General features: G+C 43.0%; 1 protein-coding gene across 1 annotated transcript in view; it reads right to left on the bottom strand.

The window, feature by feature from the left end:
• Positions 1-27,675, bottom strand: part of LOC307094728 (complement factor H-like) — a gene marked incomplete at both ends in the record, with an annotated part of 58,950 nt that overhangs the window by 21,204 nt on the left and 10,071 nt on the right. Inside the window, 5 exons of the mRNA XM_079763768.1 lie at positions 8,279-8,471; positions 9,003-9,185; positions 11,620-11,796; positions 12,201-12,395; positions 14,598-14,771. Of these exons, the coding sequence (XP_079619894.1) occupies positions 8,279-8,471; positions 9,003-9,185; positions 11,620-11,796; positions 12,201-12,395; positions 14,598-14,771 (922 nt within the window). The remainder of the gene's footprint in view (positions 1-8,278; positions 8,472-9,002; positions 9,186-11,619; positions 11,797-12,200; positions 12,396-14,597; positions 14,772-27,675) is intronic.

Raw genomic sequence — 27,675 nt, forward strand, 5'->3', positions numbered from 1 at the left:
ATGAGTGTATGTATTCATGCTATCATGTTATCAATGAAGATTCTCATATGCAGTCATATCTGCCTTTTACATGTTAAGTACACAGGATTCTATAAAACATTTTGTGGGTGTTTAGAAATGAGAGAATAATTGTAATGGACATTGAATTATACAACAGGACCTAATTGAGCTGATCTTTAATTGGAGTCTTCTTATATGTGTGTATCAAAGCAGTGATCACTGATTTGAACTGGGAATTCAGGAACCTACTGAGCGCAGTGCTAACCAACAGTCTGAGCCCCTAAAGGATTGTCTATGTCCAGCTTTGCCTACACCCGGTACACGGGTTGAAATACTTACATTAATTCACTCAATCTAAGAACATTTATAGATATTAAAAATACAAGACTGTTCTCTAGAAAAACTAGACTATATGCTACAGAAAGTGGGCAAATTGACTTAAAAAGCACAAAAGAGATATCCGTTCTTACATTTTTAAAGCATGGCTTTCTATTTCATGGACTCACGTTAGTGAAAAAGCTGAACCCTTTGCAATGCATTTTTTAAATCAATGTGGAGAAACTTCCAATTCTGGGAATCATTACGGAAAGGAGGGTGTTTGATATAAATACATGGATCATGTATCCAAGCACTACAATCATTCTCTAAGACTCACACTCTTAGTGGTAGTATGTCTGCTTCATAAATACTTACATTACCTCTTACATTCATAAATGGTGAATGGTATTGTCCTTCAAATGATAGCATCATATTATGATAGTAGTAACAGCCAGTGCCATACTCACAGTTAAAATTGAGTCAGACCAAAGGTGTCTAAACTATATTTAGAGGTTTTGAAGATTGGGAAAAGTATGGGTAAGGAAATCTATTCTTCACGTCATAAAATTCATCCGGCTCACAATAACACTAACTCAGATAATTGTCACCTGATACTTTACTTAGCCACACACCGATGGTAAAATTTAGTATTGCCAGGATGCGATTTTCTTAGTTGGATTCTACATGATATGGCATTAGAAATACAATGGTGACCTTTATATTGCTTCAGAACATTGTGACATGCCAATATTTGAGAACGCCATAGCCACAATCACTGGAAAACCATTTCGACCCAATGACACGTTGGACTACCAATGCCTGGATGGCTACGAAAACGAAGATGGAAACGCCCTGGGCTCCATGGTGTGTACTGAGAACGGCTGGTCCCACTTGCCAACCTGCTTTAGTAAGTGTTTTGATTCCAGCATTTCCTTTTCCAAGAATTGAAAAGTCTGCATGTATGGAGGCCTCGCTTGAGTGTGGGGAATCTAAGGCATTTTGAACAACATGGTGGATACGAGGTTTAAAATGCAAAAAAGGGACAATAGTTTCTGTTCAGCTTTGCATGAATAGTTTCCAACAAAACTACAATTTTTTCTTCAACAGTTGAAATGCTCTTTTTCAGAATCTGCAGACAAGTGTGGGCCTCCTCCAGCGATTAGCAATGGAGCCATCACCTCCTTGCCATTGGAAGTGTATCCTCCAGGGTCAAGAGTGGAATACCAATGCCAGGCCTACTATGAACTCAGAGGTCCTAAATATGTAATCTGTAGTTATGCAAAGTGGTCCGAACTCCCAAGTTGCATAGGTAAGTTCTCAAGATTCTTCTGGATCCTGAGACCATGAGGGTCATGTTTATGAGTTCGCGTGCGGTCTACTAGTCATGGAGTCAGAGTCTAGAACTGTGCTCACCAACAGCTCTCCTGCTCAATATTTCACATGCGGAGACTTGTGTGTAGGGCTATAAGCTTGGAGAATCATATGTAAACAATGAAAGATGGTCCTTTAAACAGGAACATTCAGAGAGGCTCATTCTGATACATTAACTGACCCCACCATGGACCATACCTGACTCATCCTGTCCTGGGTATGTGTCCCCTTCTGTTGGAGATTATAGCAAACCCAGTAAGTCCAGGACTGGAAATCAAAGTTACCATACCCAAGTCAGAATAGTCTAGAAATAGCTCCAAACTAGGTTATATGGAAAAGAAAGTATTGAATTTCCAAGGTAAGTTCTAAATCTCAAGTTTAGATGGTTGAGTAGATGGACAAGTCTAAGATATGTCTCCAGCACAAGACTTGTTCCTCACATGAAGAATAGGAAGCAATGTCCATTTTCTGGGGACACAAATCAGTTCAGTGACAGAGCTAAGACTGTATTTGAGTCTTGGAATTGAAATAAACAGAAAGCATTTACGAAGACCATCAAAGGCAACATCAACATCTTGTAAAAAATTACACAGACATATGGTATATTAAAGCAAGGAGGTAAATTTTGCTTGGAGTAGTAAAGTTAAAAAGGAAAGATCAGACAAAGTGTTTTTGGCAGGTGTGTGGAACTCACATAATATATACATCTGAATGTACTGGGAAACATTTCAAAATTTCTGGATATCAGGAGTCATATGTATTATTCTATTATGTTACATCATATAATAGTGAATGGAATATGTTGGAACATGACTTTTAGCTATGTCTAAGTCCTTGTCAATGACAGTGATGGCTGAAGTAGAATATAAAATACTTGCTTCAAGAGAAGAGTAATAGGAGTCCATGATATCTTCAAAATTTGACATAAGAAAAGTTGAAATACTGCCATTTGCAGCAACATGGATGGAGAATATCGTGCTAAGTGAAATAAGTCAGACAGAAAGAATATGAACCATTTATTTCACTTATATGTGGGATATAAAATTGAAACAAACAAATGGACAAACAATAAAATATCACAGACAAAGACAGCACTATAGTGGTTATCAGAGGGGAAGCGGGTGGGGCAGTAGTAGAGGGTAAAGAGGGTCAGATATATGTCAGTGAAAAATGATTTGATTTTGGGTGATGGGCACACAATGCAATATACAGATAATGTTTCATAGAATTAAACATTTAAAGCCTATGTAATATTACTCACCAGTATCTTCCCATAAATATCATTTTTTAAAAAGTAACTTAAAATTTTTAGCATGTATAAAGTCATACAATGTAAGAACAGTTTACCCATAGAAAAAAGAAAAGCTCTGAAACTTTATTACAATACTAGAGGCCTGATGCACGAAGATCTGTGCACTTGTGGGGGTCCAGGACAACCTTGGGGGATGTCCACCTAGGGGGAACAGGCCTAAGCTGGCAGTCAGACATCCCTCTGGCAGCCCGGGAGCCCTTGGGGGATGTGCGACTGATGGCTTAGGCCCGCTGTTCATGGGGAACAGGCCTAAAACACAGTTGGACATCCTTAGAGCTGCTGAGGAGGCAGAAGAGGCTCCAGCCACCATCACTGGGCTCGCAGCCATCATCCCAGCTAGTGGCTGAGCAGAGTTCCATCTCTGGGATTGCACTGACCACTGGGGGGCAGCTCCTACATTCTGCGTCTGCCCCCTGGTGGTCAGTGTTCATCAAAATGACCTGTCATTCCCAGTCTTTCTGCCATTAGGGTAAATTTGCATAATACCCTTTTATTATATACTAGAGGCCCAGTGCACAAATTCGTGCACCAGTGGGGTCCCTCAGCCTTCCATGCAGGATCAGGCCAAAACCGGTTCTCCAACATCCCCTGAGGGGTCTCATATTGCGAGAGGGCACAGGCCAGGCTATGGGACCCCACCAGTGCACAATCGGGGCTGGGAAGGGATGCAGGAAGTTGGCCAGCCAGGGAGGGACTGAGAAAGGGCTCCAGGGTGTGTACAGACTGTCTCACTCAGTCCTGATTGGCCAGACCACAGCAGCAAGCTAACCTACTGGTAAGAGCGTCTGCTCCCTGGTGGTCACTGTATGTCATAGCGAGTGGTTGATCAGCCTTAGCATATCATTAGTATATTACGTTTTGATTGTTTGAACCAACAAATAGACGACAAGACACTCAGCATATTAGGCTTTTATTATATAGGAAGATATAAATGTTGCTTACAATCACATTGCAAAGGCAATACACTTGGCCCACATTCATGTACATTTGCTCTTTCCCTTATTTCATCCTTTAAGCAAGTCATTGGGTGGAAGGTTTATTTGTTTATACTAAAAGGCAAAATTACTAATTGTTTTTATTTATTTCTTCTACTTTCAGATCCATGTGTGATATCAGAAAAAATCATGAATGAAAAGAACATACAGTTAAAAGGGAAAGATGACAAAACCTATTATGCAAAAACAGGGGATATCATTGAATTTGTGTGCAAATCGGGACACAAGGCGGTGACATCAGAGAAGTCGTTTAAAGCCACGTGTCTGGAAGGGACAGTGGAGTTCCCCAGATGTGAATGAAGAAGCCCTGTTGCCCAAATGTGTGGCCAGTCCCACCGACTGCTCTTCCTGCCTCAAAGCTTGCCAGTCTTCTGGCATTTCCTACTCATTCCCACTATATTGCAAAGGACATAAAAGCAACATGTTAGCCTCCTTTTTAACTTAATCCTCTCCCAATGTTGCTAACACAACTATATCATCGCTTACACTTGTACCAAGACAATAATTCTTCACTATCATGAGATTAGAATATTTGGCAATAGAGCAATAAATAGCAATGGACAAAAGAGTGTGGCATTCTGCATAATCAGTCTGATGTTTAACAGTAAAACAAAACATGTGAGCTTACAATGTACTGTAGGAAATAGTACAATAAAAAGTCATGTGATAAATAGCCCCTTTTGGTGTAGTCCAGTGGTCACAGAATTTGGCCTGAGGACCCAAAGATCTAGGGTTAGAGTCCTGGTCAAGGACATGTGCCTGGGTTGCAGTTTTGATCACTGTCCCAGTTGGAGGATGTGCAGGACGTAAACAATTGATGTATTTTATATTTTTATTTTTAAAATATAGTTTTTTTACTTCAGAGAGGAAAAGGGAGATAGAAACATCAATGATGAGAGAGAATCATTGATCCCCTGCCTCCTATACACCCCACACTGGGGATCAAGCCCACAACCCAGGCATGTGCCTTGACCAGGAATTGAACCATGACCTTCTGGTTCATAGGTCAATGCTCAAACCCTGAGCCGTACGGGATGGGATCAATTAGTCATTTTTTTAATATTTACATTGGTCTTTTGTGAAATAGCTCATAACTGCGTTTTCTCTTTATTCAGTTCTACTTCATCTTCTTTCTCATTGGCTTGTCATTGTAATTTAATATCAGTAATTACTATTGATGAATGCTTTATGCCACTTACCAATTGCTTCTAATTTGTCCCATGTGTTTCTAGTATTCTTTAGAATCTTCTGCATACTTTTCCATTAGTCTATGCTTTTAGCATTTCATTTTATACAATTTGTTGGTGATTAGATATCTCTTTTTAGTAGTTGGTCTAGGATTTACAATATCCATTTTTGGCAATCAAATTGTAGTTGATTATTAATGAAGACTGAGGGGTCTTACAAGCCTCTTTAGACTTTGATATCTACTGAGTGATTCATGAACTTCACTTCTGGCCGCTTACCCTGACCATATGCCCACATCATTATGAAAGAGATCTTCACATTTCTCAGCATGTATTGTCTTCCTTTTTGTATGTATTTATTTTAACTTAACATATTCTAGGGGCTCAAAGGTGATATATGTTAACGTTAGAGGAATGGGAGGATATAAGAATTGAACCCAATGCCCAATGCTCTTATATCTAAATTGAACTGTAGTTGTGGTAGGTGTTTCATTGCTTCCTGCCAGTCTTTGTTCTGTAACCGTTGGCTCACTTTCACAGCACACTGGGTGAATGTGTTCTACGTGTTCATACTCGGAACTTTATCAGTTTTCAAGTCCATGTTACAATAGCTAGGCCCCTGCATAGAATCTAGTACCTCTTTATGACCTGATTGAAATATTGTATGTGCTAGGTGGATATGCAGATGTTGCATTTCATCATTTTGGGGGTATACTGAGCCATGGATAGATAAGCAAATCTAAGTAATAACCTCTACCATCTATTGCCAACGTGGAAATGACATAGTTTCTTTTCTTTTTACTTTTCCTTTTTTTTTCTTCAAAAAGTTTTATTGTTTCATTTGGTCCAATGCAAGGGAGAGGTCTCCAGGCTGGTATAAGGTTGCCTAGCAGTTTCCGGGAGAGGCTCAGGCAAAAGCCAGACACCAGAGGAATGCAGAGGGGCCCCTCTAAGGTCTCTGGGCCCCAAAGGCTCCTAGGCATGCTTGAGAGTGAGCCTCAGCCAGCACAGCCTCAGGGCCAGCCAGCTGTGGAGGTGAGCCAGGTGTGGCCCATCTTCTTGATGAGTTTCACCTCCGCACCCAGGAAGTGGTTCTCCCAGAAGTCACGAGGCTGAGGGGCTGCGTGGGTAGAACCAGGGCCAGCAGGTCCCAAAGGGCCTGGTCACATTCCTCTCCAAAGCCAGGGCAGCTTCCATGGCGTCCTGAGTTTTACCCACTCATCTTGGGGAGGCTTCAGCACGTCCTGGAGAGAATGCACTGGTTTTGCAACTTTCAGAGCCTCTCAGCACCCTCGCGTTTCTTCTCAGCCAACTCATGGAAGAAGTGGCGCGCACCCAGGAGAAAAAGAAGCCCAGAGAGAGGTAGGTGGGAGCCTGCTGATGCAGGCCAGGCAGTTATTGGCAGCCTCCCCTTCGGTGGAATAATTCTGATGGAGTTGGGAGCTCATGGTTGTTCAGCAAAAAGGAGTTCAGGTAGAGATGCAGTGTAGGCTGGTCTTGGAGGCTGAGGATGGCTGAGGTGGTTCTGAAGGTGGTGACTGGAAAAGCGGTTGGAGAGGGGTCGGAGGCTGGAAGAAGGGGCGTCCCTGAGTCTGCTCCGTCCAAACACTGTTGAGAGAAGGGACAGATCCGGGACAGCCGAGGGCACTGCATTAGCAACACTTAATCTTCTCTCTTGCTCTCTGGGATTATGGCCTTTGAAAAGAAGGATGGGCTACTGGCACCATTTCAATTCTGGTCTTACTGACTCTCTCCTTGGTTCAATCCCAATTATTCTTATCCTCTAAATGCCCTAAGATCATACTCTACCATTTTAAATATTCTTCCCATTTTCCTGGCTTTCCAAATCTCACTTCCTCCTTTCTGAATTTCTCTGGCTTCTATAGAGCATCCTTTTCATCTTGGTAGGTACCAGTGTGCTGCTTGTCAGAGCCACTCACCCTTGCAGCATGCACTCTAGAGGGGTTGGAAACCTAATTCTACTGTCCGCCAGCTGTGTGACCTTGTACAAGTTACTGAAACTCCCAAGACGACCTCGGCTTCCTCATCTGTAAGATGGGGATAGCCATTATGGTCTCTACCTCACAGGATTCTTATAAGTATTACATGAGTTTATATTTTTAAAGTGTTGAAAGCAGTGCCTGGCCCAACAGAAGCAGCCTGCGCACGTGTGTTTAAATTAACACTCCCTCACCTGATATTGTGTTCCCATCAAACATGGCAAACAGAGGAAGAAGGAATTTATATACGAGCTTACTATTCACTGAGACATGTGAACTGGCTGCTCTCTGCTCTCAAAAATAGAAATTCTGGTCTTTATAATCAAAATGAATAGTTTTCAACCTCATGGACTCTACATTGTGGGGTATGAAGGTCAGTTATGAGGTTCATCCCATTACTGCTAATTGTGGTTAAAGTATGACATTTTAATATAAATATGTTTGAATTCTTAAACACTCTCTCTTTTTTTTAATCTTTATTGTTCAGATTATTACAGGTGTTCCTCTTCTCCCCCCTCCCCCTGCCATAGCTCCCCTCCACCTGATCCCCCCCCACAACTGCCACTGTCTTCATCCATAGGTGTAAGATTTTTGTCTAATCTCTTCCCGCACCCCTCACACCCTCTTCCCCCCTGAGAATTGTCAGTCCACTCCCTTTCTATGCCACATTTTGTTTTGACGTGTTTGGGAAGTGATTTTCAGGTGAAGATGGAGACAAGCATATTTTATCCTTTCCTCTGAAATAAGAGTCTCAAAATGTCCCCACAGTCGTGGAGAAAGCTGAGAAAGGTAGGAGGGTGGTGGGGGGAAGCAGAGGGGGAACATGGCATCTAATTTCTGGCCAGAGACGTTTCATGAACGGAACACATGGCATGTTGGTTTGTCACATTTTAATGAGATGCTTATGAGAAGTGGAGCGTTGGTCTCAGATGACAATGACATCTCCCACCTGGCATTTAACACGAATTCTGATTAATGAATAAAAGGGAATTACACCCTACTAGAAAAATAAATTGAGGAGAATTAGATTAATATTAAAATATTAATGAAGTCGGGTATTTTAATGTGAAAGCTGCCACATAGCTCTCATTTTACGCACAAGTGGGATACTCCATTTTCCCTTCTCGACATTGTGCTCGGAATGCAGATGCTGGTGACACTTCACGATAGCCAGGTCGACACCTAAATTCAGTATAATCGTTTGTTCTAGAATAAAGTTTTTTCTCATATGACCACTTCAACTCTATGTTATGTTGTTCCATGGCTTCTTCTGATATTACACATGGTTCTGAAGGTTAAAAAAAAAGGAACATAAAACTTTAGGTAGAATACAAGTATTTTCCACAGAATTTAACACTCTCATGTGAAATCTTCAACACAGATCCAAGAATTTATTCTCAAACCCTTTTGCAAACCACTTCATTGAAAATCCATCATGTTGCTATAACTCATTGTAAACTATCAATGATGTAAAAATGGGGTACTCTGTGGAATGTGTGATCACTGTATGCTATAATCAACGTTCACAATGTCAACTATGCTATGTAGAACTTTCATTAAAGGATCCTTGAAGGGGGTGGTGGAGGTGGGAGAGGGTGCTGGGGACGTAAGTGGTGATGGGCAACATAAATTACAATGAAGAAAAATGATAGTTTCTTGCTGTTGTTGCTCAAGAATTTTTCAGACTGTATACCCTCAGCCATTACTATTTGGTGGTCAGCAGAAGAGGTGACAGTCCATGCAGGTTCTGTTGTAAGCAGCAGACATGGCATTCATTACACGGCTTTCCCAGGGCCCACGAGGATATTAAAGCACTTACCCAAGCATTTGGGTGGTTCAGACCACTCTCCATCACGGCACGTTATTCTCCTGTTTCCCGCAAGTTCATAGTAGGCCTGGCACTGATACTCCACTGAAGACCCGGGAGCATAGACTGCTTTTGGATACGTGGTAATGTCTCCATTGTCAATAACGGGAGGGGGCCCACATTTTCCTGTGGAATCTAAGAGAGGATATGGTTTGATTTATTGAGTGAGCAGTTGATTTTAAGGGAGCTACGGAGTAGGAGGGAGCTATACTCACCACCTACCAGTCCCAAACTGATTTACAAGTAAGGATAGAGCAACAAACCTGAGTAACCAACTGAGGGCCAGCTGGACAGGAGCATAGTAACCAAGTGCTTACAGAAGAGACTGGGAGGGGAGAATGAGGCACCCTACCCTTGCACTCCGGTGGGTCTGTCCACTTCCCACTTAGGCATGTCACCCCTGCGTTCCCGAAGAGGCCCAAAGGGTGCCTGCATTGATAATGTGCTGTGTCCTCATGTCGATACCTGGGCTTCTCGTTTGGTATAAAGGCATTTTGCACTGGGGGAGGGCTGCCACAGGGGAGATCTGAATGAATAGGGAAAAAATGGATCTCTAAGGCAGCGATCATTTAGACACAAGTGAGACTGAAAATCTTCACATATTTACTTGCAAGATTGAAAAAAGAATATAAAGCAATTTTTTGGTAGGAGTTAAACTTTTACATCTTAAAAATTTTTCCCATCTTCCCTCAAAGGTTAATAGAAATTTTTAGGCCGATGAAAATGATGATTACGCTGTAAAAAGCTTTTTAGTTTGATGTAATGCTATTTATTTATTTTTTGCTTTTGTTTTGCTTGCCTAAGGAAATAATCATCCAAAAGTAGCACATAACTTGAGAAACACTTAATTGCTACCAAATGTTTTTCGGGGTCACAACACCTGAGCTTCTGAGGCTGAGTCTGAGTGAGCCTCTGAGTTTGCATTTGACTTTCTGCCAATTCCCTGAGATGCTGACACGGCTGTGTCAGGGGTCACACTCTGAGGGCTCTGGGGCTCCAGTGCCCACCATTGATACACATCCCATTCCTCTGTTTGAGGCATAGACCCTCCTCCATCTGGCCTGCACCAGAACCGATGTCTATTGTTAATGAAGCTAGAAGCCATTCATCAAAATACCTTTGCATGTGGGTGTTCCTATTTATATGCTGCCCCTACACTCTACAAAATCGGATCCATCCATTTGGTAATAGTCTGGACATCTATAAGTCACTTGTTCTACTGACTTGTATGAGTTCTTCTTCTGGCCTACAAGGATGGCATTGCCATAGCTGGGTGGGCTAGAACAAATTGGTTCTGAAAAAGCAACAACTTAGACTTTTCAGTAAATCTTAAAAAGTACATATCAGGCAATAATTATACTCTAGCATAATAGATACACACCAAACCAATGCCTACCGTATAATGTTTTTCTTATAACTTGAAAATGTTAGCCATCTTGACTCAATTACATTGAATAATTTTACATTTACCAAAAGGGCAACGTGGGGATGGTGGTATTGAAAGCCTGAGGAGATGGGCATACAGGTCATGATTGAGACCAAACATCTTACATCCAAATTCTTATTTGTCCACACAGGCCACAGACACTATGTGCATTTGATATTTTCTGCTTCTGTCTAAATCTGTTTCCCATAATTACATCCAACATCTTAAAATAACTATGTTTTTATTGATTTCAGAGAGAAATCAATAGGGGTTGAGAGATAGAAACATCAATGATGAGAGAGTCATTGATTGGCTGCCTCCAGTATGCCCCCGACTGGAGATTCGATCCTGCAATCTTGCATGTGCCCTGACTGGGAATCATACTGTCGCTTTCTAGTTCATAAGTTAATGCTCAACCAGTGAGCCACGTGGGCCTGCCTACATCAACCATCTTAGAACATTTTGGATTTATGAGAAGATAACTGATAACCTCTCAGTGAATTGAATGATGATGAGGTTGGTGAGCAGGGACCAGCTGTGACACAGGAAGCGATGAGAAGTCAGAGGATGCCCATCAGAACACATGGAACGTGAACACGGATGACCTCAAATGAAATAATTTCGCTCCTGTTGCCAAACTTCTCATATGACTATTAATTCTTCTATTAATTCTCTAGCAGAATACAGAACTTTTAGACAGACCTTCTAGAACTACTACAGTTTTATAGTTGTACCATGGATGCTCTGAACTAAAGATATTCATCAGCCTTAGAAGAAAATGAAATACACTATACTTGTGCATTCTGGTGGATGGGACCAATTTCCTCCTGAGCATACTACAGATGCAGGTCCATGGATCCAAAATCCCGGTTCACAGGTGTATGTATATTGTTCCCCATGTGGATATCTGTTTAACCTGTTATATAGAACAGCATTGGAAACCACAGGGGGTGGTCCACAGGGAAGTCCTAAAAAGGAAAAGAAGAAAAAGATATTAATGTTTCCATTCTTACACCCTTGAAAAAATAAAACCAAGTAGGGCCATTGCCAAAACAAGGAGCTGATAGAAAACTTTTGCCTCAGTTACTCCAGGTGAGTCTTAGACAATCACGAACAGACTGGCTCTTAGACCAGTTTCCTTACCGATATGGATGCATCTGGGAGGAGGGTGCCAGCCATTCTCCGTACAGGTCATTGAGGTCCGCTGGTTTTGAAGCGTGTAGCCAGTATAGCAATTAACATTTACAGATGCGCCCTGCAAATATCTTTGTGGAGATTGTGGACGATGTCCATTTTCCAAATCATTGAAAATGCATTTTCCTGAGAATTATAAAATGATGATAAAAACACATAAGTGGGGTCAAAAGAAATTAAAAACTATCTTTATAATATCGAAATTAGAATGCATAAGCATCCAAAAGTAGCACATAAGTTAAGAAACACTACAGTTGCTACCAAATGTTTTTAAAATCCATATTAAATGGTATTTATCTGTAGTTTCCACAATTGAAATATGCATAAATGCTAAGGACAGGCTTGTGGAATCTATTTCTATTTCTCGTGCTGCCAATGAAGAACCTTGATGAAAGAGAAATCCAGTATCGGTCTTTCTGCTCAGAGAACTCATCCTTCTACCTACTTTTCCCACCAGGCTTAGCCGTGCTCATGGTTGCTCTCTCCACTCGGAACTATTGCCCCGTGCACAGGACAGAGAGTTCACTCACTGCGACAGGGCAGTCTCGGGGTCCATCCATCTTTTTTACAAGTAATATAATCCCAGGCGCTTTCTGAAGGAGTCACATAGTTTTCATCACAGGAATAGTAATACCATGTTCCTACCGATACTGGGAAGGATAGTCTATGCATTTCTTCCCTATATAGGCGTCCATGTTTTATTTCTGGAAAGTCACAGGGCTTAACTAGCAAGTAAAACAAACAAAACACAGCATAAGTCATGTTTCACCTTAATAAAAACGTAAAGAGAGGTAGCTTGTTTCATTGATGAATTATATATATATTCTCACATGCACATAATTACAATCATTGCATTAGGCTTTCTAGGACAAGAAAGGTTATAATCTTCAGATGATGTGAATAACACTTGTTCCCTGATCATTTCACAATATAGACAAATACCGAATCATTACAGTGTGCACCTGGAAGTAATACAACACATAGGTCAATGTTATCTACATAAATAGTCACTCTCCTCGTCATTATGCACACTGAGGTCTGTGTCTCGGTGGTCGTGGCCTCCTCTTTAAGGCACCTGACTGTCCACATTCATTTGGCCTTGGCCTTGGCCTTGAGTGAACACTGAGCCATTGACCTGTTATGTGTATCATTTCATTTGTCACCCATGGAAGATCCAGCTTAAGTGTGGGCCCCTTTGACAATGAACTGATATACAAGGAACAGCAATGAGACTGTAGAGACAGAAAACACTGGGAAAGGGGCAGTCCCCCAGGAATAAAATACCCTGTGGACTGAGGGGCATGTGTGACAGGGGATGGCTTTAGAAGGTGCACAATGTCTCCCACATTCATTCCCCCTCATACAAGGGAGCCCCGTGCCCCTCCCTTGAGTGAGGCTGGACGAGTTCACGTGGCCGAGGGGACCGTGTGTGACCAGGTCATCAATGCTCTGGAGGCGCCTCCAGGGCCCTCAGGTCACTCGCTCTGGGGAGGGTTACCTCCACTCAGGCCACCGATGGAGACGCCCAGGTGGACGGATGCCCAGGCTCCTGCACACGCCCTGGGAGTGGGCCCTTTGGAAGCACATGCTGCACCCAGCCCTCCCCCTGACCCCCCACAACGTGGGCAGTGTGAGGTCGGATCACATAATTGAATCGATACCCCGTCCCCTGCGGTCTGACCTTACACCACTTCATAATGGACTTTCCCTTACATCACATTCCACTTGCTAAGACCACTATCCCTCCCCTCTGGACTTTCCCAGAATCCAACCTGCCCAGAGAATTCCCCTTCCAGGAAAAGCCCACCTAGAGTCCTTTACAATCTCCGCCTCCCTGTCCCTGGGTGCTGGCATCAATTTGGGGTTCAGCCCATCTGCTATCCCGATGACTAATAAATGGAGAATCCCTCACCACTTTGGCCTCGTGCGTTCCTCCTTTGGGGATCCTAACAGGCAGCACCCCAGGCAGCAGCAGGGAGTGACTCAGAACTGGGCAGCGAAGCGTCTCCCAAATGCTGACACCACCAACACTGACACACGGGGGGCTGTTGGATGAGGCAGTGTGTTCAGGGGCGTTTGTTACACAGACATCAATATCTAATGTACTAGGTGTTGACCGGTAGTGTTCTTACCCAGTGTTCTAATTCACATATTAGAGTATTAGTGAGAGAAATATACTCTGAGTGGCCACATTATTATGATCTCTGAACACATAATAATCTGGCCCCTCAGTGTTAGTGTTTGTGTATTAGAGGCCCGGTGCATGAATTCGTGCATGGGTGGGGTCCGGCCAACCTGACCAGGGGGAGGGGACATACGCGGTTGGACGGCCTGCCTGCTGGTTGAACTCCTGGTCAAGGGGACAATTTGCATATTAGCCTTATATTATGTAGGATATACACTGAGTGGCCAGATTATTATACGTTCAGAGATCATAATAATCTGGCCAATCAATGTCTATTCCTAGGTACACATACACATATTTAACACTGAATAGCAAAAAATTTTAAGTTTTTATTTACAAAAATGTGGTTTTGAACTTAATTAGAATTGGGAAGTTTGGAAAACACAGACGGCCTTGAAGCCTCTGCTTTACCTTCTCAGTGAGGCCAAGATTTGGACTTCTCAGGTCCCCTTTATTTTTTCTTTATTTTTTATTGACTTCAGAGAGGAAGGGAGAGGGAGAGAGAGAGAAACATCAATGGACAGAGAGAATCATTGATTGGCTGCCTCCTGCACACCCCACACTGAGGATCAGCTCACAGCCCAGGCATGTGCCCAGACTGGGAATTGAATGGTGACCTCCTGATTCATAGGTCAATACTCAGCCACTGAGCCACACCGTCCAGGCAGATCCCCCTTATTTTTACTTTTAAGAGAAGTAATTTCAGAATTAAGAAGCGGGTCAAGATATGGAAGGAACTTACAGCTACATCTTGGAGGAGGATCCCAGCCTATGGCAGTACATTTTACCGTATTTCCACGGGAGGAAGGGTAAAAGCCACTTTTACAGGAGTATGTGATTGTGTCTCCCAGTCTGTATTTGCTCCTGTCAGCAACAAAGTGACTGTTTGCAATTCTTGGAGGGTCACATGCTGATTCTGAAAAGTAAAGGTACTTGTGAAATATATATGAAATCACATGAAGATCATCAAAGACACGAGAATCAGTGAATGTCATTTCTTTCTTCTTTTCAAAGAGCAAAAGGGCATTCAAAGGAGCACCCTGTCCTTACATGTATATCAGCAAAGATTATATTATAACTAATAGAAAACATCTGTGACCACCTAGATGCAGTGTTAAGTAAAATGTGTCTGCCATATGCAGTGTGTGATGTTAATCCACAGGAACCTCAAATGAGCCTTAAATATGTTTATTTTTGCCTGGCCGGTGTGGCTCAGGCATTGAGCATGACCTCTGAACCAGGAGGTCAGGGTTTGATTGCCACCGAGGGCACAAATCCAGGTTGGGAGCTTGATCCCCATTGAGGGGGGGGCAGGGAATGAGGGAGCCTATTAATGATTCTCTCTCATCATTGATGTTTCTAACTCTCTTATCCTCTCCCTTCCTCTCTGAAATCAATAAATATATAACTTCTTCTCTCACTTTAATCGGCTGTATCTATCATATTTTCATATTCCCATTGTACTCCAGTCTACATATCTAGTTTTCACTTCACAGTATAGCCACACTTAACACAAATGTATGAAGTCAAAATCTGTGAGACACATAGAAAGACACATGTTTCCCTAAGAGACCAACCAAATAATATTGGGAGAATTTTGTTAAATTAGTTAAGAATAGAAGAACTTCTGGTGGTTGCTTTCAAGCAGTGGGCATAAATCCCTTGACAAATTGTAATTCCCTACTCTCATCATCTCCATTAAAGCAAACGGTGCTGTTCAAACATTGCCAGGGCAGGTGCCTCTATCCAAAATAGTAACAGCTGAGATTGTACAAACATGTGAGGCCACATTTTTCCTACTGTTAGAAGCCATCATTAAGATTTGGAAGATGAATAATAGTTCCATATTGGCACTCCATGTTGTGAATCAGTAGAAACATCCAGTTTGCACAGGGATGGATGAATTGGGCCAAAATTGGTTTTTATTTAGCCGATCTTGGTACTTTTCATCATTCCTGCAAATGACTTATTGTGAGAGATTGTCCCTTAATGAATGCAGAGACCAAAGTTGTGGTAAATGACCCTCAAATAGTCCTAGCCGGTGGGTTCAACTCCTGGTCAAGGGCACATGTCTCACTGGCAGTTTCTATCCCGGGCCCTGGTTGGGCCTTTTGCGACAGGCAACCAGTCCATGTGTCTCTCACATCAATGTCTCTCTCTCTCCCCCTTCTCCCTCCCTTGCACTCTTTCCCTAAAGATCATTGGAAAAAAATATCCTCAGGAGAGGATTTTTTAAAAAGTAAAAACAAATGAAAAAGGGCAAAGTCCTACTTAAGAAGGAGCTAAATATTCCCGTCAGTGTCAACTCACCTTGTCCACGAGCCCAGGAGACCCACAGGGTGAGGATGACCTGGACTAGGAACAGCATGGTAGGCCTCCCCTGGTGTGTTAGCACAGATCCTCCAGCGCTGCTGTTTGGGGTTAAATCCGCTTCATGAGCCGTTACCAAGTGTGGCTCTGAATTTAAGTGACAGTACCAGGAAGCTAGTTGACTGGGGTCACTCGGTAGATATCAAAGTTCAAAGAGTTTTACAATATCTGTAAATTTGCATGAATGATTTCACAATCATTTTTTAGTTACTTCCGTGATAGGTATTTGTGCCACTTTCCATACATAATTGGTAAACTGGATCCAAAAATGATATAAAACTCTAATCTTTAACCACTTCTTTAGAATGGGTGAGGTTCTTTCTCAACCAGGATGTTCTCATGGGAATAGTTCTGACTGCATGTCCCTGTGACTCTCTCACCCGACGGCAGTCCTTAGGGGTCTGTGGACACAGCATACTGTACATTCCTGTCTGTGGGACAGCACTGATTTTTCTTTTTGTAAACTCACAATAGACAACACCACAAAGTCCAAGAATTTCAGCACATTGTTAGCATTCAATTTTTTTCATGTTTTGTTTCTTTTTAGAAGCAATGAGAGAGAGAGAGAGAGAGAGAGAGAGAGAGAGAGAGAGAGAGAATCGATGGGAGAGAGACACAGCCTGCACACTCCCCAACTGGCACAGGGATGAAACATGCAACCCAGATACATGCCCTTGACCAGGACTTGAACCACAGACTCTTTGGTCCTTGGACCAACACTCTGACCACTGAACCACAAGGACAATTTTAACACATAACTTTATTGTACGATTTCCCCCAGTATATTCTAAGCTCGTGTGTTTTGTTTGGTTAAACATCCGATTGAATATGCAGAAAGCCACACGGTTACCTCCATTGCTGTTTATTGCTCTATTGGCAAGTAGTCTAATCTCATGATAGTGAAGAATTATTGTCTTGGTACAAGTGTAAGCGATGATATAGTTGCGTTGACAACGTTGGGAGAAGATTAAGTTGAGAAGGAGGCTAACATATTGCTTTTATGTCCTTTGCAATAGAGTGGGAAAGAGCAGGAAATGCCAGAAGACTGGCAAGCTTTGAGGCAGGAGGAGCAGTATGTGGGACTGGCCACACATTTGGGGCCACAGGGCTTCTTCATTCACACCTGGGGAACTCCACTGTCCCTTTCAGACATGTGTTCATACTCGATATTTTATCAGTTTTCAAGTCTGTGTTACAATAGCTAGGCCGCTGATTAGAATCTAGTACCTCTTTATGACCTGATTGAAATATTGCATGTGCTAGACGTTTATGTACATGTTGCATTTCATCATTTTGGGGGTATACTGAGCCATGGATAGATAAGCAAATCTAAGTAATAACCTCTCCCATCTATTGCCAACATGGAATGACATAGTTGGTTTTCTTTTTTTTCTGCAAAAAGAGTTATTGTTTCATTTGGTCTAATGTATGGGAGAGGTCTCCAGGGTGGTAAAAGGTTGCCTAGCAGTTTCCGGGAGAGGCTCAGGCAAAAGCCAGACACCAGAATAATGCAGAGGGGCCCCTCCAAGGTCTTTGGGCCCCAAAGGCTCCTAGGCATGCTTGAAAGTGAGCCTCAGCCAGCACAGCCTCAGGGCCGGCCAGCTGTGGAGGTGAGTCAGGTGTGGCCCATCTTCTTCATGAGTTTCACCTGCTCACCCAGGAAGTGGTTCTCCCGGAAGTCACAGAGCTGAGGGGCTGCGTGGGTAGAACCAGGGCCAGCAGCTCCCAAAGGGCCTGGTCACATTCCTCTCCAAGGCCAGGGCAGCTTCCATGGCGTCCTGAGTTTTACCCACTCATCTTGGGGAGGCTTCAGCACGTCCTGGAGAGAATGTGCTGGTTTTGCAACTTTCAGAGCCGCTCAGCACCCTCGCGTTTCTTCTCAGCCAACTCATGGAAGAAGTGGCCCGCACCCAGGAGAAAAAGAAGCCCAGAGAGAGGTAGGTGGGAGCCTGCTGATGCAGGCCAGGCAGTTATTGGCAGCCTCCCCTTCGGTGGAATAATTCTGATGGAGTTGGGAGCTCATGGTTGTTCAGCAATAAGGAGTTCAGGTAGAGATGCAGTGTAGGCTGGTCTTGGAGGCTGAGGATGGCTGAGGTGGTTCTGAAGGTGGTGACTGGAAAAGAGGTTGGAGAGGGGTCGGAGGCAGGAAGAAGGGCGTCCCTGAGTCTGCTCCGTCCAAACACTGTTGAGAGAAGGGACAGATCTGGGAGAGCCAAGGGCACTGCATTAGCAACACTTAATCTTCTCTCTTGCTCTCTGGGATTATGTCCTTTGAAAAGAAGGATGGGCTACTGGCACCATTTCAATTCTGGTCTTACTGACTCTCTCCTTGGTTCAATCCCAATGATTCTTATCCTCTAAATGCCCTAAGATCATACTCTACCATTTTAAATATTCTTCCCATTTTCCTGGCTTTCCAAATCTCACTTCCTCCTTTCTGAATTTCTCTGGCTTCTATAGAGCATCCTTTTCATCTTGGTAGGTACCAGTGTGCTGCTTGTCAGAGCCACTCACCCTTGCAGCATGCACTCTAGAGGGGTTGGAAACCTAATTCTACTGTCCGCCAGCTGTGTGACCTTGTACAAGTTACTTAAACTCCCAAGATGACCTTGGCTTCCTCATCTGTAAGATGGGGATAGTCATTATAGTCTCTACCTCACAGGATTCTTATAAGTATTACATGAGTTTATATTTTTAAAGTGTTGAGAGCAGTGCCTGGCCCAACAGAAGCAGCCTGCGCATGTGTGTTTAAATTAACACTCCCTCACCTGATATTGTGTTCCCATCAAACATGGCAAACAGAGGAAGAAGGAATTTATATACGAGCTTACTATTCACTGAGACATGTGAACTGGCTGCTCTCTGCTCTCAAAAATAGAAATTCTGGTCTTTATAATCAAAATGAATAGCTTTCAACCTCATGGACTCTACATTGTGGGGTATGAAGGTCAGTTATGAGGTTCATCCCATTACTGCTAATTGTGGTTAAAGTATGACATTTTAATATAAATATGTTTGAATTCTTAAACACTCTCTCTTTTTTTTAATCTTTATTGTTCAGATTATTACAGGTGTTCCTCTTCTCCCCCCTCCCCCTGCCATAGCTCCCCTCTACCTGATCCCCCCCCACAACTGCCACTGTCTTCATCCATAGGTGTAAGATTTTTGTCTAATCTCTTCCCGCACCCCTCACACCCTCTTCCCCCCTGAGAATTGTCAGTCCACTCCCTTTCTATGCCACATTTTGTTTTGACGTGTTTGGGAAGTGATTTTCAGGTGAAGATGGAGACAAGCATATTTTATCCTTTCCTCTGAAATAAGAGTCTCAAAATGTCCCCACAGTCGAGGAGAAAGCTGAGAAAGGTAGGAGGGTGGTGGGGGGAAGCAGAGGGGGAACATGGCATCTAATTTCTGGCCAGAGACGTTTCATGAACGGAACACATGGCATGTTGGTTTGTCACATTTTAATGAGATGCTTATGAGAAGTGGAGCGTTGGTCTCAGATGACAATGACATCTCCCACCTGGCATTTAACACGAATTCTGATTAATGAATAAAAGGGAATTACACCCTACTAGAAAAATAAATTGAGGAGAATTAGATTAATATTAAAATATTAATGAAGTCGGGTATTTTAATGTGAAAGCTGCCACATAGCTCTCATTTTACGCACAAGTGGGATACTCCATTTTCCCTTCTCGACATTGTGCTCGGAATGCAGATGCTGGTGACACTTCACGATAGCCAGGGAGACACTTAAATTCAGCATAATCGTTTGTTTTAGAATAAAGTTTTTTCGCACGTGACCATTTCAACCTTATTTTATATTGTTCCATGTCTTCTTCTAATATTACACATGGTTCTGAAGGTTAAAAAAAAAGAAAAATAAAATTTTAGGTAGTATACAAATACTTTCCACAGAATTTTACACTCTCATGTAGAATCTTCTACACAGATCCAGGAATTTATTCTCAAACCCTTTTGCAAACCACTTCATTGAAAATCCACCATGTTGCTATAACCCATTGTAAACTATCAATGATGTAAAAATGGGGTACTCTGTGGAATGTGTGATCACTGTATGCTATAATCAACGTTCACAATGTCCACGATGCTATGAAGAACTTTCATTAAAGGATCCTTGAAGGGGATGGTGGAGGTGGAGAGGGTAAAGGGGCATAAGTGGTGATGGGGAAAATACATTACAATAAAGAAAAATGATAGTTTCTTGCTGTTGTTGCTCAAGAATTTTTCAGACTGTATACCCTCAGCCATTACTATTTGGTGGTCAGCAGAAGAGGTGACAGTCCATGCAGGTTCTGTTGTAAGCAGCAGACATGGCATTCATTACACGGCTTTCCCAGGGCCCAGGAAGATAGTAAAGGACTTACCCAAGCATTTGGGTGGTTCAGACCACACTCCATCATTGCATGTTATTCTCCTGTTTCCCTCAAGTACATAGTAGTCCTGGCACTGATACTCCACTGAAGACCCGGGAGCGTAGAGTGGTGATAGATGAGTGGTAGTGTTTCCATTGTCAATAACGGGAGGGGGCCCACATTTTCCTGTGGAATCTAAGAGAGGACATGGTTTGATTTATTGAGTGAGCAGTTGATTTTAAGGGAGCTACGGAGTAGGAGGGACCTATACTCACCTCCTCCCGGCCCCAAACCGATTTACAAGTAAGGATAGAGCAACAAACCTGAGTAACCAACTGAGGGCCAGCTGGACAGGAGCATAGTAACCAAGTGCTTACAGAAGAGACTGGGAAGGGAGAATGAGACACCCTACCCTTGCACTCAGGTGGGTCTGTCTATTTCCCACTTAGACATGTCACCACTGCATCCCAAAGAGGCCCAAAGGGTGCCTGCATTGATAACGTGCTGTGTCCTCATGTCGATACCTGGGCTTCTCATCTGGTATAAAGGCATTTTGCACTGGGGGAGGGCTGCCACAGGAGAGATCTGAATGAATAGGGAAAAAATGGGTCTCTAAGGCAGCGATCATTTAGACACAAGTGAGACTGAAAATCTTCACATATTTACTTGCAAGATTGAAAAAAGAATATAAAGCAATTTTTTGGTAGGAGTTAAACTTTTACATCTTAAAAATTTTTCCCATCTTCCCTCAAAGGTTAATAGAAAAATTTAGGCTGATGAAAATGATGATTACGCTGTAAAAAACTTTTTAGTTTGATGTAATGCTATTTATTTATTTATTTTTTTGCTTTTGTTTTGCTTGCCTGAGGAAATATATCATCCAAAAGTAGCACATAACTTAAGAAACACTTCAGTTGCTACCAAGTGTTTTTAAAATCCATATTAAATGGTATTTATCTGTAGTTTCCACAATTGAAATATGTATAAATGCTATAGGTAGGCTTGTAGAATCTATTTCTATTTCTCGTGCTGCCAATGAAGAACCTTGATGAAAGAGAAATCCAGTATCGGTCTTTCTGCTCAGAGACTCATCCTCCCACCTACGTTTCCCACCAGGCTTAGCGGTGCTCATGTCTGCTCTCTCCACTCGGAACTATTGCCCCGGGCACAGGACAGAGAGTTCACTCACTGCGGCAGGGCAGTTTCAGGGTCCATCCATCTGTTTTACAAGTGATGTAATGCCAGGCGCCTTCTGAAGCAGTCACATAGTTTTCATCACAGGAATAGTAATACCATGCTCCTACTGGTACTGGGTAGGATAGTCTATGCGCTTCTTCTCTATGTAGGCATCCAGGGTTTATTTCTGGAAAGTCACAGGGCTTAACTAGCAAGTAAAACAAAGAAAACACAGCATAAGTAATGTTTCACCTTAATAAAAATGTAATGAGAGGTACCTTGTTTCATTGATGAATTATATATATTCTCACATGCACATAATTATACTCATTGCATTAGGCTTTCTAGGACAAGAAAAGTTATAATCTTCAGATGATATGAGTAACACTGGTTCCCTGATTATTTCACAATATAGACAGATACCGAATCATTACAGTGTGCACCTGGAAGTAACACAACACTTAGGTCAATGTTATCTACATAAATAACCACTCTCCTTGTCATTGTTATGCTCACTGAGGTCTGTGTCACGGTGGTCATGGCCTCCTCTTTAAGGCACCTGACTGTCCACATTCATTTGGCCTTGGCCTTGAATGAACACTGAGCCATTGACCTGTTATGTGTATCATTTCATTTGTCATCCATGGAAGATCCAGCTTAAGTGGGGGGCCCTATGACAATGAACTGATATACAAGGAACAGCAATGAACTGATATACAAGGAACAGCAATGAGATTGTAGAGACAGAAAACACTGGGAAAGGGGCAGTCCCCCAGGAATAAAATTCCCTGTGGACTGAGGGGCATGTGTGCCAGGGGATGGCTTTAGAAGGTGCACAATGTCTCCCACATCCATTCCCCCTCATACAAGGGAGCCCCGTGCCCCTCGAGTGAGGCTGGACGAGTTCACGTGGTCAAGGGGACCGTGTGTGACCAGGTCATCAATGCTCTGGAGGCGCCTCCAGGGCCCTCAGGTCACTCGCTCTGGGGAGGGTTACCTCCACTCAGGCCACCGATGGAGACGCCCAGGTGGACGGATGCCCAGGCTCCTGCACACGCCCTGGGAGTGGGCCCTTTGGAAGCACATGCTGCACCCAGCCCTCCCCCTGGCCCCACCCAACCTGGGCAGTGTGAGGTCGGATCAAATAATTGAATCGATGCCCCGTCCCCTGCGGTCTGACCTTAGACCTCTTCACAATGGACTTTCCCTTTCCCTTACATCACATTCCACTTGCTAAGACCACTATCCCTCCCCTCTAGACTTTCCCAGAATCCAATCTGCCCAGAGTTTTCCCCGTCCAGGAAAAGCCCACATAGAGTCCTTTACAATCTCCGCCTCCCTGTCCCTGGGAGCTGGCATCAATTTGAGGTTCAGCCCATCTGCTATCCCGATGACTAATAAATGGAGAATCCCTCCCCACGTTGGCCTCATGCATTCCTCCTTCGGGGACCCTAACAGGCAGCACCCCGGGCAGCAGCAGGGAGCGACTCAGACCAGGCAGCGAAGCGGCTCCCAAATGCTGACCCCGACAATGCTGACACACAGGGAGAGTTGTTCTGAGGCCCTGGGAGTCGGCCTCTTGGCAGCACATGCTGAAGCCCTGCCCAGCCCAGCCCTCTCCCCCACAAACTGGGCAGCATCCCAGGGAGCAGCAGGGAGCGACCCAGAACCAGGCAGCGAAGTGCCTCCCAAATGCTGACCCCGCCAACGCTGACATACAGGGGGCTGTTGTATGAGGCAGTATGTTCAGGGCGTTTGTTACACAGACATCAATATCTAATGTACTCGGTGTTGACTGGTAGTGCTCTTACCCAGTGTTCTAATTTACATATTAGAGTATTAGTGAGAGAAATATACTCTGAGTGGCCACATTATTATGATCTCTGAACACATAATAATCTGGCCACTCAGTGTTAGTGTTTGTGTATTAGAGGCCTGGTGCATGAATTCGTGCATGGGTGGGGTCCGGCCAACCTGACCAGGGGGAGGGGACATACGCGGTTGGACGGCCTGCCTGCTGGTCGAACTCCTGGTCAAGGGGACAATTTGCATATTAGCCTTTTATTATATAGGTTACACACTGAGTGGCCAGATTATTATACGTTCAGAGATCATAATAATCTGGCCAATCAATGTCTATTCCTAGGTACACATACACATATTTAACACTGAATAGCAAAAAATTTTAAGTTTTTATTTACAAAAATGTGGTTTTGAACTTAATTAGAATTGGGAAGTTTGGAAAACACAGACGGCCTTGAAGCCTCTGCTTTACCTTCTCAGAGAGGCCAAGATTTGGACTTATGAATGTGACTCTTGGTTCATAGGTCAATACTCAACCACTGAGCCACACCGTCCAGGCAGATTCCCCTTATTTTTAAGTTTAAGAGAAGTAATTGCAGAATTAAGAAGCAGGTCAAGCCGAAACCGGTTTGGCTCAGTGGATAGAGCGTCGGTCTGCAGACTGAAAGTTCCCAGGTTCGATTCTGGTCAAGGGCATGTACATTGGTTGCAGGCACATCCCCGGTGGGGGGTGTGCAGGAGACAGCTGGTCGATGTTTCTCTCTCATCGATGTTCTCTCTCATATATGTTTCTAGCTCTCTATCCCTCTCCCTTACTCTCTGTGGAAAATCAATAAAATATATATATATATATATATATATATATATATATATATATATATATATATATAAAAAAGAAGCAGGTCAAGATATGGAGGGAACTTACAGCCACATTTTGGAGGAGGATCCCAGCCTATGGCAGTACATTTTGTCATATTTCCCTGGGAGGAAGGGTAAAAGCCATCTCTACAGGAGTAAGTGATTGAGTCTCCCAGTCTGTATTTGCTCCCGTCAGCAACGAAGTGACTGTTTGCAATTCTTGGAGGGTCACATTCTGATTCTGAAAAGTAAAGGGACTTGTGAAATATATATGAAATCACATGAAGATCATTAAGGACACGAGAATCAGTGAATGTCTTTTCTTTCTTTTTTCCAAAGAGCAAAAGGGCATTCAAAGGAACACCCTGTCCTTACATGTATATTACCAAAGATTATATTATAACTAATACAAAACATATGTGACCACTTAGTGCAGCGCTAAAATATGTCAGCCATATGCAGTGTGTGATGTTAATCCACAGGAACCTCAAATGAGCCTTAAATATGTTTATTTTTGCCTGGCCGGTGTGGCTCAGGTTGAGCATGACCTCTGAACCAGGAGGTCAGGGTTTGATTGCCGCTGAGGGCACAAATCCAGGTTGGGAGCTTGATCCCAGTGTGGGGAGGGTGAAGGAGGGAGCCTATCAATGATTCTCTCTCATCATTGATGTTTCTAACTCTCTCACCCTCTCCCTTCCTCTCTGAAATCAATAAATATATACATTCGTTTTTCTCTCACTTTAATATGCTATATCTATCATATTTTCATATTCCCATTGTACTCCAGTCTACATATCTTAGTTTTCACTTCACAGTATAGACACACTCAACACAAATGTATGAAGTCAAAAGCTGTGAGACACATATAAAAACACATGTTTCCCTAAGTCCAACAGAATACTATTGGGAAAATTTTGTTAAATTAGTTAAGAATAGAAGAACTTCTGGTGGCTGCTTTCAAGCAGTGGGCATAAATCCCTTGACAAATTGTAATTCCCTACTCTCATCATCTCCATTAAAGCAAACAGTGCTGTTAAAACATTGCCAGGGCAGGTGCCTCTATCCAAAATAGTAACAGCTGAGATTGTACAAACATGTGAGGCCACATTTTTTCTACTGTTAGAAGCCATCATTAAGATTTGGAAGACGAATAATAGTTCCATATTGGCACTCCATGTTGTGAATCAGTAGAAACATCCAGTTTGCACAGGGATGAATGAATTGGGCCAAAATTGGTTTTTATTTAGCCGATCTTGGTACTTTTCATCATTCCTGCAAATGACTCATTGTGAGAGATTGTCCCTTAATGAATGCAGAGACCAAAGTTGTGGTAAATGACCCTCAAATACCCTAGCTGTTGGGATCAACTCCTGGTCAAGGGCACATGTCTCAGTGGCAGTTTCTATCCCAGGCCCTGGTTGGGGCTTGTGTGAGAGGAAACCAGTCCATGTGTCTCCCACATCAATCTCTCTCTCTCTCCCCCTTCTCCCTCCCTTGCACTCTTTCCCAAAAGATCATTGGAAAACGCACCCTTGGTGAGGATTTTTAAAAAAGTAAAAACAAATGAAAAAGGGCAAAGTCCTAATTAAGAAGGAGCTAAATATTCCCGTCAGTGTCAACTCACCTTGTCCACGAGCCCCGGAGACCCACAGGGTGAGGATGACCTGGACTAGGAACAGCATGGTGGGCCTGCCCGGGTGTGGTAGCACAGATCGTCCAGTGCTGCTGTGTGTGGTTTTAACTCTGCTTCATGAGCCGTTACCAAGTGTGGCTCTGAATTTAAGTGACAGTACCAGGAAGCTAGTTGACTGGGGTCACTCGGTAGATATCGAAGTTCAAAGAGTTTTACAATATCTGTAAATTTGCATGAATAATTTCACAATCATTTTTGAGTTATTTCCGTGATGGGTATTTGTGCCCTTTTCCTTAGAGAAGTTGAAAACTGGATCCAAAACTGATAAAAAAACATTCTAATCTTTAACCACTTCTTGAGTTGGGTGAGGTTCTTTCTCAACCAGGATGTTCTTATGGGAATAGTTCTGACTGCATGTCCCTGTGACTGTCTCTCATCAGAGGGCAGTCCTTAGGGGTCTGTGGACACAGCGTACTGTACGCTCCTGTCAGTAGGACAGCACTGATTTTTCTTTTTGTAAACTCACAATAGACAACACCACAAAGTCCAAGAATTTCAGCACATTGTTAGCTTTCAATTTTTTTTCATGTTTTGTTTCTTTTTAAAAGCAATGAGAGAGAGAGAGAGACAGAGAGAGAGAGAGAGGAGAGGGGTGAAAGAGAGAATCGATGGAAGAGAGACACAGCCTGCACACTCCCCAACTGGCACAGGGATGAAACATGCAACCCAGATACATGCCCTTGATCAGAACTTGAACCGAAGACCCTTTGGTCTTTGGACCAACACTCTGACCACTGAACCACAAGGACAATTTTAACACATGACTTTACTGTACGATTTCCCTCAGTACATTCTAAGCTCGTGTGTTTTGTTTGGTTAAACATCCGATTGAACAGGCAGAAAGCCACACGGTTACCTCCATTGCTATTTATTGCTCTATTGACAAGTAGTCTAATCTCATGTTAGTGAAGAATTATTGCCTTGGTACAAGTGTAAGCGATGATATAGTTGTGTTGACAATTTTGGGAGAAGATCAAGTTGAGAAGGAGGCTAACATGTTGCTTTTATGTCCTTTGAAATATAGTGGGGAAGAGCAGGCAATTCCAGAAGACTGGCAAGCTTTGAGGCAGAAGGAGCTGTCAGTGAAACTGGCCACATATTTGGGGCCACAGGGCTTCTTCATTCACATCTGGGGAACTCTATTGTCCCTTACAGACACGTGATTATACTCGATATTTTATCAGTTTTCAAATCTGTGTTACAATAGCTAGGCCTCTGATTACAATCTAGTACCTCTTTATGACCTGTTTGAATGATTGTGTGTGCTAGATGGATATGTAGATGTCAGTCATGGAGAAAGCTGAGAAAGATGGGAGGGGGTTTGGGGGCAGGAAAGCAGAGGGGGAAGACATGGCATCTAATTTCTGGCCAGAGACATTTCATGGACAGAACACATGGCATGTTTGTTTGTCACATTTGAATGAGATGCTTATGAGAAGTGGTGCGTTGGTCTCAGATTACAATGACATCTCCCACCTGGCATTTAACTCAAATTCTAATGAATGAATAAAAGGGAATTACACCCTACTAGAGAAATAAAT

This window comes from Cnephaeus nilssonii (genome assembly GCF_951640355.1).
Source record: "Cnephaeus nilssonii genome assembly, chromosome: 23".
NCBI classification, from domain to species: Eukaryota; Metazoa; Chordata; class Mammalia; order Chiroptera; family Vespertilionidae; genus Cnephaeus; species Cnephaeus nilssonii.